General features: G+C 41.4%; 1 protein-coding gene across 5 annotated transcripts in view; it reads right to left on the reverse strand.

The window, feature by feature from the left end:
* Nucleotides 1-2306: 2306 nt before the first annotated feature.
* LOC115468906 (vitamin D 25-hydroxylase) overlaps nucleotides 2307-13923 on the reverse strand; it is a 32131-nt gene continuing 20514 nt past the window's right edge. For all 5 annotated transcript variants that reach the window (XM_030201045.1, XM_030201047.1, XM_030201044.1 and 2 more), the window contains 2 exons: nucleotides 10312-10641; nucleotides 2307-3070 (listed from right to left, as the gene is read on the reverse strand). In XM_030201045.1, coding sequence (XP_030056905.1) covers nucleotides 2868-3070; nucleotides 10312-10641 — 533 coding nt within the window. In that variant the 3' untranslated portion in view covers nucleotides 2307-2867. The remainder of the gene's footprint in view (nucleotides 3071-10311; nucleotides 10642-13923) is intronic.

Here is a 13923-nt window from a genome sequence, read left to right on the forward strand (position 1 = left end):
CAGTAAACAGGGATGACAGGAAGGCATGTTCCAGGAAGCATAAAAGCCCAGGGCATAGTTAGGTTAATAAGACCCAGAGGGAAGCAGCGATGCACCACAGCATATGTTGCAACCATCTATATATGAATTGCAACCACTACAGTCCGGTAGGCCAAGTTTAACTTGGAGCCTTGCATTTCTGTATTTTTGACCCTAGTAATTGCTAGAGACTGCACTAGTAACTCTGGGGAACTAGGCCAAAGTGTGCTGCTATGCTGAAAGCCAGTAATATGTGCAGTACCCTGAAGAACATTATGTCTAAGGAACTGTCTTGTGTTTTTTTCCTCTCTACCTGACTCTTAATATTAGGCTGGATATTCAAAATGATCTAAATGGCCAGGAGAGGCTCCTGGCCATTTGTCCAGTGCTAAACAGGCATATTCAGCGGCACTTAAACAGTTAAGATAACCACATAAACAGGACTGCATAACAATCCTATCTTTATGCGTTTTTTTTATAGTTAAGTACTGAATGTTGCACTTCCTAAATTTTGCCAGGACCTGATACCTGGAACTTCAATGCTGGAGCCCGGACATGACCTGGCACAGAATTTCCAGGTTTAACACTTGCAGCAGTCAGCAAAACGCTGATTGTTACTAGCTGAATTATTCTCAATCATTTTAACCTTGCTGTGTGGCTTATTATATCTGGGCTCTGGTTCCACCGTCATTCACATTAGTACAAACATTGATTTTACTTTTTAACATGTTAAGAGGAAAGCGTTATGCATTATTTCCTTAGCACATGTTAGTACCTGTCCCCCTAAGTTCTTCACTACCAGGGCAGGTGTCCTGGGCCCCGCAGTCCAGGCATCTCTTCTCCTACGCCCTAACACAGTTCATCTCTTCCCTTACCAATATTTTAAAAATATATATTTCCCTTCTCGCAGGGGCTTCGGGGCAGCAGCCATTCTCGCAAGCTGCCTGCGGCTGCCCAGAATCTTTTCTTGTCTGCCTCAATCTGCCCCCTGACACAATTTCCTGTTTCTGCCTGCATGGATTGAAGCAGACAGGAAAGCTTTGGGACAGCCAGAGGCAGCTTGTGAGGCTGGCTGCCGTGCCGGGGTCCCTCTGTGAAGTAAAAATTTTAAAGAAAACCATAAGATGAGGGGAAGGGAGGGACACGGACTGTGTGGGGAGAAGGGGAAAGATGCCCAGACCACATAGCAGCAATGTAGGTGCGGGGAGAGGGGGAAGGGGATCAGGGGCCCCATCCTTAATTTCTGCCCTGGGTCCCACCATGTCTAAAACTGGCTCTGTTCACTACACCATGCAAAGTATTTTGGGTTCATCCAAATCATGCCTGAGCTATACAAGCAGTGATGGAGAACCCTCTCTTGCACTACAGATTCATTGAAAACATAACATATATAACCTTTAGTCTACTGCTGGTTCTGTGTTAGCCAAGTCAGCACAGGCCACCCCTGAGCTGGAGGTAGTTAGTGTTTATTGTATGGGGACTGTGCATATCTGGCTAAATTTATCTTCAAAATAATCTTTTTTTTTTAACCTTCAAGCAAAATATTTCTTCTTTTGATATTTTTTCATTTCAATGTAAGATGGGAATTATAGAACTATTTTGAATTTTTTTTCCTCTGTTAATCATCTTTGCCAAACAAGATGTATTCTTGAAATTATTGTAAAAATAAGATTAAAAAAATATATATATTTTCCCACTCATTATCCCTGTTCAGATTTTCTGAAAAATTTAAGATTGTAAGAGGTAGCATGAATTTTTAGTTGTGTATGAACACTGCCAAAAGATTAAGTGAGAAAGGTGTTCCCCGTAGCTACCACTGAGTAAAAAAGTTGGGGGAAAAGACCTCAGACGCCTGTGACAGCTCCTGTGCTGTTGTATTATTCAATTTCAGCTTCTCAGTCGCAGTGCTGGCTTCGATCATAGGTCATAAAACCCCCAGCAATTTATTTTCATAAGTGCAAAAACATTTTCAAAATGTGACAGTGATGAAAAAAGTCTAACTTAGCTTTCAAGTGGCAGTGTGAGGCAGTGGAAAAAACACCGTTTCACCATGTGGCTTCCTCAGGGGACTCGATGCTGCCTTTCTTCTGTAATACTGCCAGTTCAACTCAGCTGTCGATATTGAGTTGAACTGGCAGTATTACAGAAGAAAGGCAGCATCGAGTCCCCCTGAGGAAGCTGCATGGTGAAATGGGTCTCTGTAGGGATGTTTTTTCCTCTGCCTCCCACTGCCACTTGAAAGCTAAGTTAGACTTTTTTCATCACTGTCACATTTTCAAAATGTTTTTGCACTTATGAAAATAAATTGCTGGGGGTTTTATGACCTATGATCGAAGCCAGCACTGCGACTGAGAAGCTGAAATTGAATAATACAACAGCACAGGAGCTGTCATAGGTGCCTGAGGTCTTTTCCCCCAACTTTTTTACACAGTGGTAGCTACAGAGAACACCTTTCTCACTTGATCTTTTGGATTGTGGTTATTATTTGTGAGTGAGTTTCCAGTGTGCTTTCATATTTTGGTATTTTGTCTGAACACTGCTAAATAACAATTATTGTCTCTTCTTTGTGGGAATGGAGTGCTGCTGTTCTTCATGCTTCAGCCCCAGACAGTGTTTACAAACTGAGCTCTGCCAGCGATAAGTCCTAATGAATGCTTTTGGACCTCCTACACTATAAAACGCATACCTACATTTACATGTCAGCATCTTTTTAGACACACAACCTTTCTTGTATGTCATGAAAAGGAAACCACCACATACTTACAATGTTTATGCACAAATACACAGGCCTATGCTATGCATGTTTTAAAAAAATCCTCTTAACGTTCAGTTTGGAATTAGAATTGTTCTTAACAGTGGGCCCTGCTTTGTCCACTTTGGCGCCTTTCAGCACAGATGGGGTATGGGTATGGCTGTAGAGTCATGCCGAGTTTTGGCTTGAGGTTTGGAACTGCTCCATGTGGGAAGTGCAGGTGAAACCGCTGGAGCAATGCGGAAAAGAAGAGAAACATTTCCATTCGAGCCAACTGTTCTCCAAGACAGTGTCTTCGCCCTGGTGATTTCAAAAACACAACAGGAACAAATGAATGAATGCTGTACTTATCACCAGGGCAGTGCGCGAGGGCCCAGAGGCTCTGGGGGACCCAGTACCTCTCCCCCTCCTGCACACTACAGCTGCCAGGCCTGGTGGTCTAGTGGCCTCTTCAGGGGCACAAAAGAATCCCAATCTTTCCTGCCCGCTGCTGCTCTGTCTGGCACCGCCCCATCTTCAAAATGGCTGCCCAGACTTCCTGTGGCAGTCTTGTGAGACAGCTATATGAAGTCTTGGTAGCCATTAAGAAGTGGTGGTGTGCAGGAAAGAGTGGGGTTCTTTCCTGCCTCCGAAGAGGCCACTAGACCACCAGGGCTCTTCAAGGTAGGCCTGCGCAACTGTACTATGCAGGGGGTAGCAGTGGGGGTCCAGGTACCCAGCTCACTGCCAGTCTACTACTTCTTACCACCTATCGTACATACACTCTGAGTCAAAACCCAACACGCACATCTGAATGAATGCTGTACTTACCACCTCTTGTAATATAATTTAATGAGTCAAAACCACAAAAGTACGTAAGTATGGCCATACTGGGACAGACCAAAGGTCCATCAAGCCCAGCATCCTGTTTCCAACAGTGGCCAATTAAGGTTACAAGTATCTGGCAAGATCCCAAAACAGTACAATACATTTTATGCTGCTTATCCTAGAAATAAACAATTGTGCCTGTGCTCTGTCGAGCATCAAAATATAACAAAATATTTAAACACACATGAATACAAGTGTATTGCTTCTTCAGCTTATTGAGAGTGGAGTAGTCTCATATATATCACACGATAAAGATTATTTGATTTTTCACCCAATGACTGGGTGTATTATCTGTGTGTATTGTCTAATCATTGACTTAACCTCCACCACCCTTTGCTAATCTTATATATGAAAATATATTTCTGTTTATCAATATGCTATCATCTAATTTTATGCAGCACTTAGCTTGAACAAGTTGGTGCTCTTAAAACCCCGACAGGTCCCCGACAGATAATACACCCAGTCATTGGGTGAAAAATCAAATAATCTTTATCGTGTGTTATATATGAGACTACTCCACTCTCAATAAGCTGAAGAAGCAATACACTTGTATTCATGTGTGTTTAAATATCCTAGAAATAAGCAGTGAATTTTCCCAAGTCCATTTTAATAATGGCTTATAGACTTTTCTTTTAGGAAGCTATCCAAACCTTTTTTTAAATGTCGCTAAGCTAACTGCTTTTACTACATTCTCTGGCAATGAATTCCAGAGTTTAATTACACAGTGAGTGAAGAAATATTTTCTCCAATCCGTTTTAAATGTACTACTTTGTAGCTTCATTGTGTGCCCTTAGTCCTAGTATTTTTGGAAAGAGTGAACAATGTCTGCCCATTCCACTCCACTCATTATTTTATAGACCCCTGTCATCTCCCTTCAGTCGTTTTTTTTGTTAAATCTGAAGAGCCCTAGCCACTTTAGCCTTTCCTTTTTGGGAAGTCATCCTATTCCCATTATCATTTTCATTGCCCTTCTCTGTAGCTTTTCTAATTCCTTTACATTTTTTTTGAGATGCAGTGACCAGAATTGCACACAATATTCGAGGTGTAGTTGCACCATGGAGCATTATAACATCCTCATTTTTATTTTCTATTCCTTTCCTAATTATATCTAACATTTTATTTGCTTTCTTAGCCGCCACCACACACTGAGCAAAAGGTTTTAACACATCATAAGCGATGACACCTAAATCCCTTTCCTGGTCGATGACTCATAATATGGAACCTTGCATTATGTAGCTATATTTCGGGTTCCTCTTTCCCACATGCATCACTTGCTCTCATTAAAAGCCATTTAGAAGCCCAGTTTCCCAGCTTCATAAGGTCCTCTTGTAATTTTTCACAATCCTCTTGTGATTTAACAACTTTAAATAACTTTGTGTCATCAGCAAATTTAATTATTCCCATCTCTTGATCAGTTATAAGTATGTTAAAAAGCAGCAGACCCAGCACAGACCCCTGGGGACCCCCACTACCTACCCTTGTCCATTACGAATACTGATCATTTAACTCTACTCTCTATTTTCTATCTTTTAACCAGTTTTTAATCCACAATGGAACTCTACCTCCTATCCCATGATTCTCCAATTTCCTCTGGAATCTTTCATGAGGTACTTGTCAAATGCCTTTTGAAAATTTTGTTCTTTATAGTAGTCTCTACAATTTTGCCCAGCACCAATGTCAGGCTCACTGGTCTATAATTTCCTGGATCATCTCTGGAATCGTTGTAAAAATCGGCATTACATTGGCCACCCTCCAATCTTCTGGTACCTGCTTGATTATTCCTAACAATAGTTCTGCAAGTTCATTTTGCAATTCTATCAGTACTCTGGGATAAATACCATCCAGTCCAGTTGATTTGCTACTCAGAAGATATGTTTGCTTCTGCTTAGAACCAACACAGCAACAGATTAAATTCCAATAGCATGGCAAGTTCTACCTCAGCTTCGAGAAAATGGGCTTTGTGGTAGCTGTCATCTCTCTATATGTATATATTCATTGTATTTCGACACCAGGAAAGTCTACAGGTATTTGTCTTAAAGAGACACCATCTGTTTCATCTTCACAATAATTCTCTTCACATAAAAAGCCATTTTAATAGGAAACAAAACCCCTTTGAATACAGATACATCAGGTGAACCTGTGAATAAAATAAAGCTTTGTCTACAGCCACACCTCCTTCCTTTCACAGCACATCAGAGACAATTGGTTTTTTTTTCAGTAAATCTTCCATATCTACAACTTAATTTTCATATGCAAATTGATGCACTCTTTACAACAAGAATAATACTAATAATAATTTACCATTGAAATTGAAATATAATAGATTTAATTTTGTTACCCAACAGACAGCCAGAGACTATTAATTTTGGGGCCCTCATAATGGCTTTTTATATAAGCCCATGATTTTTAAAATGGTACATTAGCAGCTGGGATTAACAGTAATACTCAAAAACCACCAGATGAATACTATTGCCAAGGAGTTATCTGCCTATAAAATGCCATTATTAATCAACGGGACCACAGAGTATAGCCTTTGTGACATTAACAGGCTCATTTTCAAAAGAGAAAAATGTACACAAATGGCATATTTTCAAAGCACTTAGCCTTCCAAAGCTCCATAGGTTTCTATGGAACTTTGGAAGGCTAAGTGCTTTGAAAATATGCCAGTAGTGACATAAGTCTGCATTTGGACATTTTCCTCACAAAAACATCCAAATCAGTATTTTCAAAACCACTTTTTAGACATTTTTCTCTGAAGTCTGTCAGAAGTGCATCTAAATCTCAAGGGGGCATGCCAGGGGTGTGTTCAAAGTGGGACTTGGGCGTTCCTAAGACTTAGATGTTTTTCAGCCATAATGGAACAAAACAAAAAAACATCCAGGACTAAAACTTAGGTGTTTTGAGCTAGACCTGTTTTTATAACGAATAGCTCTGGTGGGACTTGAACCCACTACCCCAGCATCAAAGTCCACAGCACTAACCACTAGGCTTATTCCTCCATGCCGCCGCACAAAAAGGTGCTCTTACTCCTCCAGTGGTCACTAACCCCCACCCACCAAAAATGTGATTAAAAATATTACTTGCTAGCCTCAGCTGTTGTACTCAGGTCCATCAGAATAGCATGCAGGTCTCTTGAGTAGTCTAGTAGTGGTGCAGTGCAGTGCAGTGCACTGCAAACAGTTGGACCCTGGCTTCTACCTCCCCCTACTTGTTACACTTGTGGAGGAAACTGTGAGCCCTCCAAAACCCACTATACCCACATATTGGTGCTCCCTTCACCCGTAAGGGCTATGGTAGTGGTGTACAGTTGGGGGTAGTGGGTTTGGGGGGGGGGGGGGCTTAGCAGACAAGGGAGCAATGGTGAGATGTGTTCCTGGGAGCATTTTATAAAGTCCACTGCAGTGTCCCCAAGGATGCCCTATTGCTTTCCTGGGATGTCACTTTTCCACTATTCTACCTGATGCCAAGCTTTCTATTTTTTTTTTTTATAACATCTGAGCCTCGTGTCTTGTTTATTAGTAGATTTGGGCTTTGAATTCAGATCTATAGATAAAAAGGAGGTCTCATTACATATATCTAAATACCAGAGTGCTATTTTTCCATACTTCATAGCAAGAGTGTACATTCCCTAATTTTCTGTCCCAATGCAAGTGAAGCTTTTACCTCCTCAGTGCATGTAAATGGTTTCATCCCTGTGTGGATTCATTGATGCTGCGTGAGGCTTTCTTTCAAACCAAAACCTTTACCACACTCAGGACATGTAAATGGTTTCACTCCGTGCGTGGTGCACTGTAAGATTTACCTTCTGACCAAAGCTTTTACCATACTACATACATACAAATGGTTTCTCTCCTGTGTGGACTCTTTGATGCACTTTGAGATTTACATTACAACCAAAGCTTTTACCACACTTAAAACATGTGAATGTTTTCACTCTATTGTGGATTTTCTTGTGTATTTTTTATGTTTTGCATTTGGAAGTTTTTTTTTTTTTAAAGTGGACCAAAGAATAAAACGTCAATCACAAAACGTTTTTTCAAACAGCATTTCAAACTTAGACAAAAACTTTAGATGTCGTATCCAAAAATGCCCTTCATGCACTTGACTTGCCCAAGGTCACAAGGAGCTGCAGTGGGAATTGAACCCATGTTGCCAGGATCAAAGCCCGCTGCACTAACCATTAAGCCACTCCTCGATTTTGGCTATTTTGCATGAAAATGGACCAAAAAAATAAAATGTCCAAATCAAAAAACATTTTTCAAAACAGCATTTTCAAAAGGGAAAGATAGATGGTTTTTTGTTGTTGTTGAAAATAACCTACTTTCCTGTTTTGAATTTGGACATTTTTTGTAAAACGTCCAAATTCAGACTTAGACGTCATATTGAAAATTCCCCTCTAAATGAGCTAGAATCACCGGCTGTACCTGAAGTGCCAGGACACATTAAGGGGTCTAATTACAAAATCTGTAGGAGCAATACAATACTATAACTTCAAATTTTATAATCCAATTAGCAGAGAAAAAGGACCTCTATGAAAATGCAAACAACTCTGAACATATGCAGGGAAAGATTAAAAAAAAAAGCCTCCTACAAAAAGTTATTGTCCACTTGAAATTCCAGACATAATGCAGTGCTCAAAGAAATGGCAAGTTTATATCCCCTGTGGCAGCCTGTCAAGTGCAATTAGATGACCTTGTTGGGATTTTATGCATATATTAATGCATGGGCCTGGAAGAGCAGAAGTTTTCCCCTGCTCTGTACTGACTATTAAGAAGACAGGAATGTTACTTAGGAACACTAAGATAATGTTAGATATGTGAACAAGTAGGTTTTGAATGTTAAGGAAACAATAACATTTTGATGGAGTTTTTCCTAGACCAGCGCTGGTGATTTTTCTCTGCATATGTTCAGGGCTGTTTGTATTTTCAAGCAGGTCCTTTTTCTCCACTAATTGCATTATAAAATTAAAAGGTATAATTTTTTATTGCTCCAAAGGACCCAGTGGAAGATATCTGTGTATCTGTAATTTTATTACGTAGACCATTGTTTAGTCCACAATAACATCCATGTTAACCATCTAATGTGGCAGGGGGTGTGGAATGGGCATGGAATATGTCTACAGGTAGCTACCATGTTAGCACCGCACATAAGGCTTATCTTAAGAAGTGTTCTTAATTGCATCACAATGATTACAAAACTTCCATATAGTAAATGAATGATAAACTACTGGGAATACCTTCAATGGTTAATACACAGTTTTTGCTATTACCATACCTTAATTTTGGTACTTGTCACATCATAATGTCAAAAACCTTAGCACACTTTAGTAAACAGGCCTCTATGTTTAACAGATGAAGGATCACCCACCCCCAGTATCTGATCAGAAGTGCACTTAACATCCACAAAGTTAAGGTATCAGTGAACATTTAATGTTAAACTTTTTATTAAATGAAATTACCAGCAATAACAAATTGAAAACAGCATACTCTAAATATTTTGTAATTGCTCCTCCCCCCCCCCCCCCAACCAACTTCCCCTATTCAGCACTCCCCTATGTACCAGCCAAGATGATTTGGGCTCTTATAGCCTTCCATCACATTCAAATATAGCCTTAAGGTATCAAAACCATCTCACCTCCTCAATCCCTTCCAATGCTGTGTCCTTTACCTCCCCCCCCCCCCATCACTATTGGGAACCCAAACAAAAACTTCACCTCACATAAACCTGGGCTTCCCTTTGCAGGGAGTTCACCATCACACTATGCAGTCTTGGAGATGAGGCCTGAATATAATGATACCAAAAACCGCTTTCTATGTGTAGGAGACCCTAGTACCCCCAGGAGGACAGCAGTAAACATTTAATATGAATTCAATGACTTAGCACCACTGGGAAAAGTTATTAATCAACTGTAGAACTGGGACATGCTGAGAAGCCCAGTGGAAGAATAGTACTATGGAGAGCAACCTGCTAATCTCAGACAGGACCCCTATCTGCAGATCAAACAGCCTTTCTCAGATAGGAAAATTCAATTGATGGGAATCTTGCATGTTTTCAATGAGTTCCCTCTTTATTACAATTACAGCAAAGAATGAATGAGGAGTGCTGTGATCTGCTATGGAAACACCCTTGCAATTTGAGTAGCTGAAAACAAAGAGCTTAAATGTGTTGGAATAATGTATTGTATTTTACATGCATTGTCTGTCAGCTATTATTTCTCTGTGATTACTCTGTGACCTCTGATGTGAATTTCCTAGAGAGGTCACACCGATGCAACTTCCTGTGGGGGTGATTAGGCACAGCACATGGAGCTCATGGTCTCTCCTAACTGAGGATCTATGGTGTGAGCATCCATTACCATCTAAGCACATGGAAAGCGCTGATAATCCAAATGTATAGTATTATGTTTATATAAGCCTGTCTGAATATAAATCTAACTACAAACTGTGAGTAAACAGATGTTTTGTTACTTCAACTTTAAAGTGACTCAGCAGTGAATTATTCTGGGGTGTATGTGAGAGAGATGAAGAAAAGAAATTAACATTTCTAAAGCTGAAGCTGTGTGTATAAAATCTGCTAATTATTTACTACAAATAATCCAACAAAATGTACCTAAATCACAGTAAATCCTGAGTGCTACAGGAGATGGATCTGAGCAAGCAAGTCAAGACACTTACCAAGTGAGAAGGGAATAAATGCTTCTTTCTTGACAAACTGCCCACTGCTATTCAGGAACCTCTCTGGATAAAATATATCAGGGTCATGCCAGTACTTCTCATCGTAGTGCACAGAGTAGAGGTTGGTTATGACTGTGGTGTCCTTGGGAATTGAGTAGCCACGCACCACTGTCTCCTTAGAAGTGGCATGGAAAATCCCAAGTGGCACCACGTTACAGAAGCGCAGGATCTCATGCAGCACGGCCTCCAGGTATGGCATACGGGACTTCTCTTCTAAAGATGGCTGCCTGTTTGGTTCCACCACCAAATCAATCTCTTTTTGGACCTGTCCTGTTACAAAGGATGGGATGGAGGGGGAAAACACCTGTTGTTATGTTTGCTTTTCTGTTCAATAGCTAGCCTACAAGTTCTTGAATTAGTGCTGAGCCAGAGGTCCTCAACCTCATGGGCGCTTCCAACCAAGGTGCTCTTCAGGATTCCCACAATGACCATGCATGAGAAAGATCTGTATATAACAAAGTCAGTGCACCCCCCACTATTGAGGAAGATGCCCTTACTTTGTCCAAGTAGGGGTTATTTGAAATAGGTTTGGCACCCCAATTATTCTTTTAAATTGGCATTGAGTGCATGCAAATCTCATATGTATTGTGAGATCCTGAAAACCAGACGGATTTGAGTACCACTTCCTTGGGTGGGTGGGGGGTGGGGGAGGGAATCATGTCAGCACCTAGACCCCATCACTGTATTCTGGACATATGACATGCTTCCCAACACTTTTTGGTCCTGAGCTTTGGTTTGTCACTTTTAAAAGTTTGCTCATCTTTCTAGGGAGAACTAAAGCAAATGACAGTCAAGAACCAGATATACAAGTGTGTGTGTGCACATAGCTCTTCAGCTATTTTGGTTTCAGATTGCCATATGCAGTAGGACTGTGTAATATATGTTACATTTGGTTCATTAGCATGCCTTTAAAAAATTGTGTGTGCGCTAAGTTGAATCTGCATGTTAAAAAAAAAGTTTATTAAAATGAATGTAAGGGAAAAAAAGGTCTGAAAATGACCTGCACACAAACTGAACATTTTTTCTCATGCAAATGTACCTCCATTAAGGCAACCTGTTCTCAGGATATACCCAGCCAATCAAAATTTCAGGATATCCATGATAAATATGGATGTGATACATTTGCACACAGTAGAGGCATGGTATGTAAATCTCTCTCTTGCCTACTAACTGCAGGTATCCTGAAATCCGGTCTGGTTGAGTGTGTCTCCAAGGCTCCTTTAAGACATTTTGTTATGAAAGGTGGTATGAACGGTCACGGATTTGATGTATCGCCTAAGGTACAACTAAAGCAGTTTACATATATTATACACAGGTACTTTCACTGTCCCTAGTGGGCTCACAATCAAAGTTTTTGCACCTGGGGCAATGGAGGTGGAAAAGTGACTTGCCCAGGGTCACAAGCAGGCTTATTTTCGAAAGTGATCGCCGGCGATCTTCTGACATAAATCGGGAGATGGCCAGCGATCTCACAAAAGCCGTGAAATCGGTATAATAGAAAGCTGTTTTTTTGACACCATCACCGCTTTCCCGTTGACAAGCCTGCGAAAGTTCAAGGGGGCGTGTCGGCGGCGAAGTGAAGGTGGGACATGGGCGGGCATTGGCGTGGCTAGCAGATGGCCGGCTTTTGCAGATAATGAAAAAAAAAGTGGCGTTAATCAGTATTTTGCCGCTTTTACTTGGTCCTTTTATTTTCACAACCAAGCCTCAAAAAGGTGCCCGAACTGACCAGATGACCACCGGAGGGAATGGGGGATGACCTCCCCGTACTCCCCCAGTGGTCACCAACCCCCTCCCACACTAAAACTAAAAACCTTTTTTGCCAGCCTGTATGCCAGCCTCAAATGTCATACCCAGCTCCCTGACAGCAGTATGCCGGTCCCTGGAACAGTTTATGTTGGCTGCAGTGGACTTCAGGCAGGTGGACCCAGGCCCATCCCCCCCCTACCTATTACACATGTAGTGGTAAGTGTTGAGCCCTCCAAACCCCGCCAAAACCCACTGTACCCACATGTAGGTGCCCCCCCTTCACCCATAAGGACTATGGTAGTGGTGTAGAGTTGTGGGGAGTGGATTTTGGGGGGGGATTTGGGGGGCTCAGCACCCAAGGTAAGGGAGCTATGCACCTGGGAGGTATTTGTATATTTAAAAAAATTTTTAGAAGTGCCCCCTAGGGTGCCCTGGCATGTCAGGGGGACCAGTGCACTACAAATGCTGGCTCCTCTCATGACCAAATGCCTTGGATGTCGCCGGGCTGGAGATTGCAGGCATTTTTTTCCATTATCGCTGAAAAACAAAACCGGCCATCTCAAACCCGGCGAACTCTGGCATTTGGCCGGGCTAAACCGTATTATCAAAAAAAAAAGATGGCCGCCGTCTTTTTCGAAAATACGGTTCCGGCCAGCTGTAGCGCCGCCGCCAAAATAGATCGCCAGCGACGTTCGATTATGCCCCTCAAGGTGTTGCAGTGTGAACTGAATCTGGTTCTTTAGGTTCTTAACCCACTGCACTAACCATTAGGCTACTCCTCCACTCCTATGTATAGCAAGTCCAAATAAACATGGTGACAACTGGTATAGCAATATAACAGTCAAAATAGGCAGACAGTCATGATAATGGACACAGCTAAACACCACAGGGAAACTTTCAAAGAATGTTACAATGTGTGTTTGAGTATTCTTTGGGTTTGCAGACTGAGTTTACAGAGGTGCAGATTTATTATCAGTCTGCAGGAGAAACAAGGAGTTAGCAGGGAGCTGCCTCAGCCTCTCACAGATACCTGTGAGCTCGGACCCTTCCACTGCTATGAATATGTCTATTCTAACCATAAAAAAAGATGCATGAGCACCAGCTTGCTACAAGTAACAGTCTAAAACAAAAAAGCAAGCAACTGAAGAGAACTTGGGGGAAGAAATATGAAAGTAGGAAAAAGTGACCATAGGTTTAGGTGTTTTTATAGGGTTGTGGTATGTTGTAATGTTCTTGCTTTTATATTGCTTGTTTTGTTGTGATCCACATAGGATATATATGACCATCTCTGGGAAAAGGGGACTAAAGTCTCAGATCCAGAAAGTGGAGAAATGGCCAGTTTTTCACTTCATGGGACCATAAGCAGTATGAAAAAGTTACACATTTGAACTTTTCTATAACTTTTTTTTTTCCACATAAAAACCTTATTTTTTTTGTTGCTGGTGATTTTAGTCATCTTTTCCCAGAGATAGTCACACATGTGACATATAAAATCCAATAACTAAATGCAGAGTTAAAGGTTCTGTTTGGATCAGCTGTTATTTTTGGGAGGGCTCAGCTGTTTCATCTTGCTTCTTCTGGAGTATGGCCTCCACTAGAAGCCTTCATTTGCAACTAACTGCACTTTTCCCCCTTTATTTATATTTTTGCCCAACTGATGGTCCTGACCATGGAACAATATATTACAGCTTCCTCTGGAATGCGGCAAGTTGGAGCCTAAGTCTGGTTTGGGCACTGAAAGGGGGTTGGGGCTGCCCTCCTGCCCATCCTTCTCCTGGATTGTGAACACCACCTTCACCACAT

This window comes from Microcaecilia unicolor, chromosome 4, assembly GCF_901765095.1.
Source record: "Microcaecilia unicolor chromosome 4, aMicUni1.1, whole genome shotgun sequence".
In the NCBI taxonomy this organism is placed as follows: domain Eukaryota; kingdom Metazoa; phylum Chordata; class Amphibia; order Gymnophiona; family Siphonopidae; genus Microcaecilia; species Microcaecilia unicolor.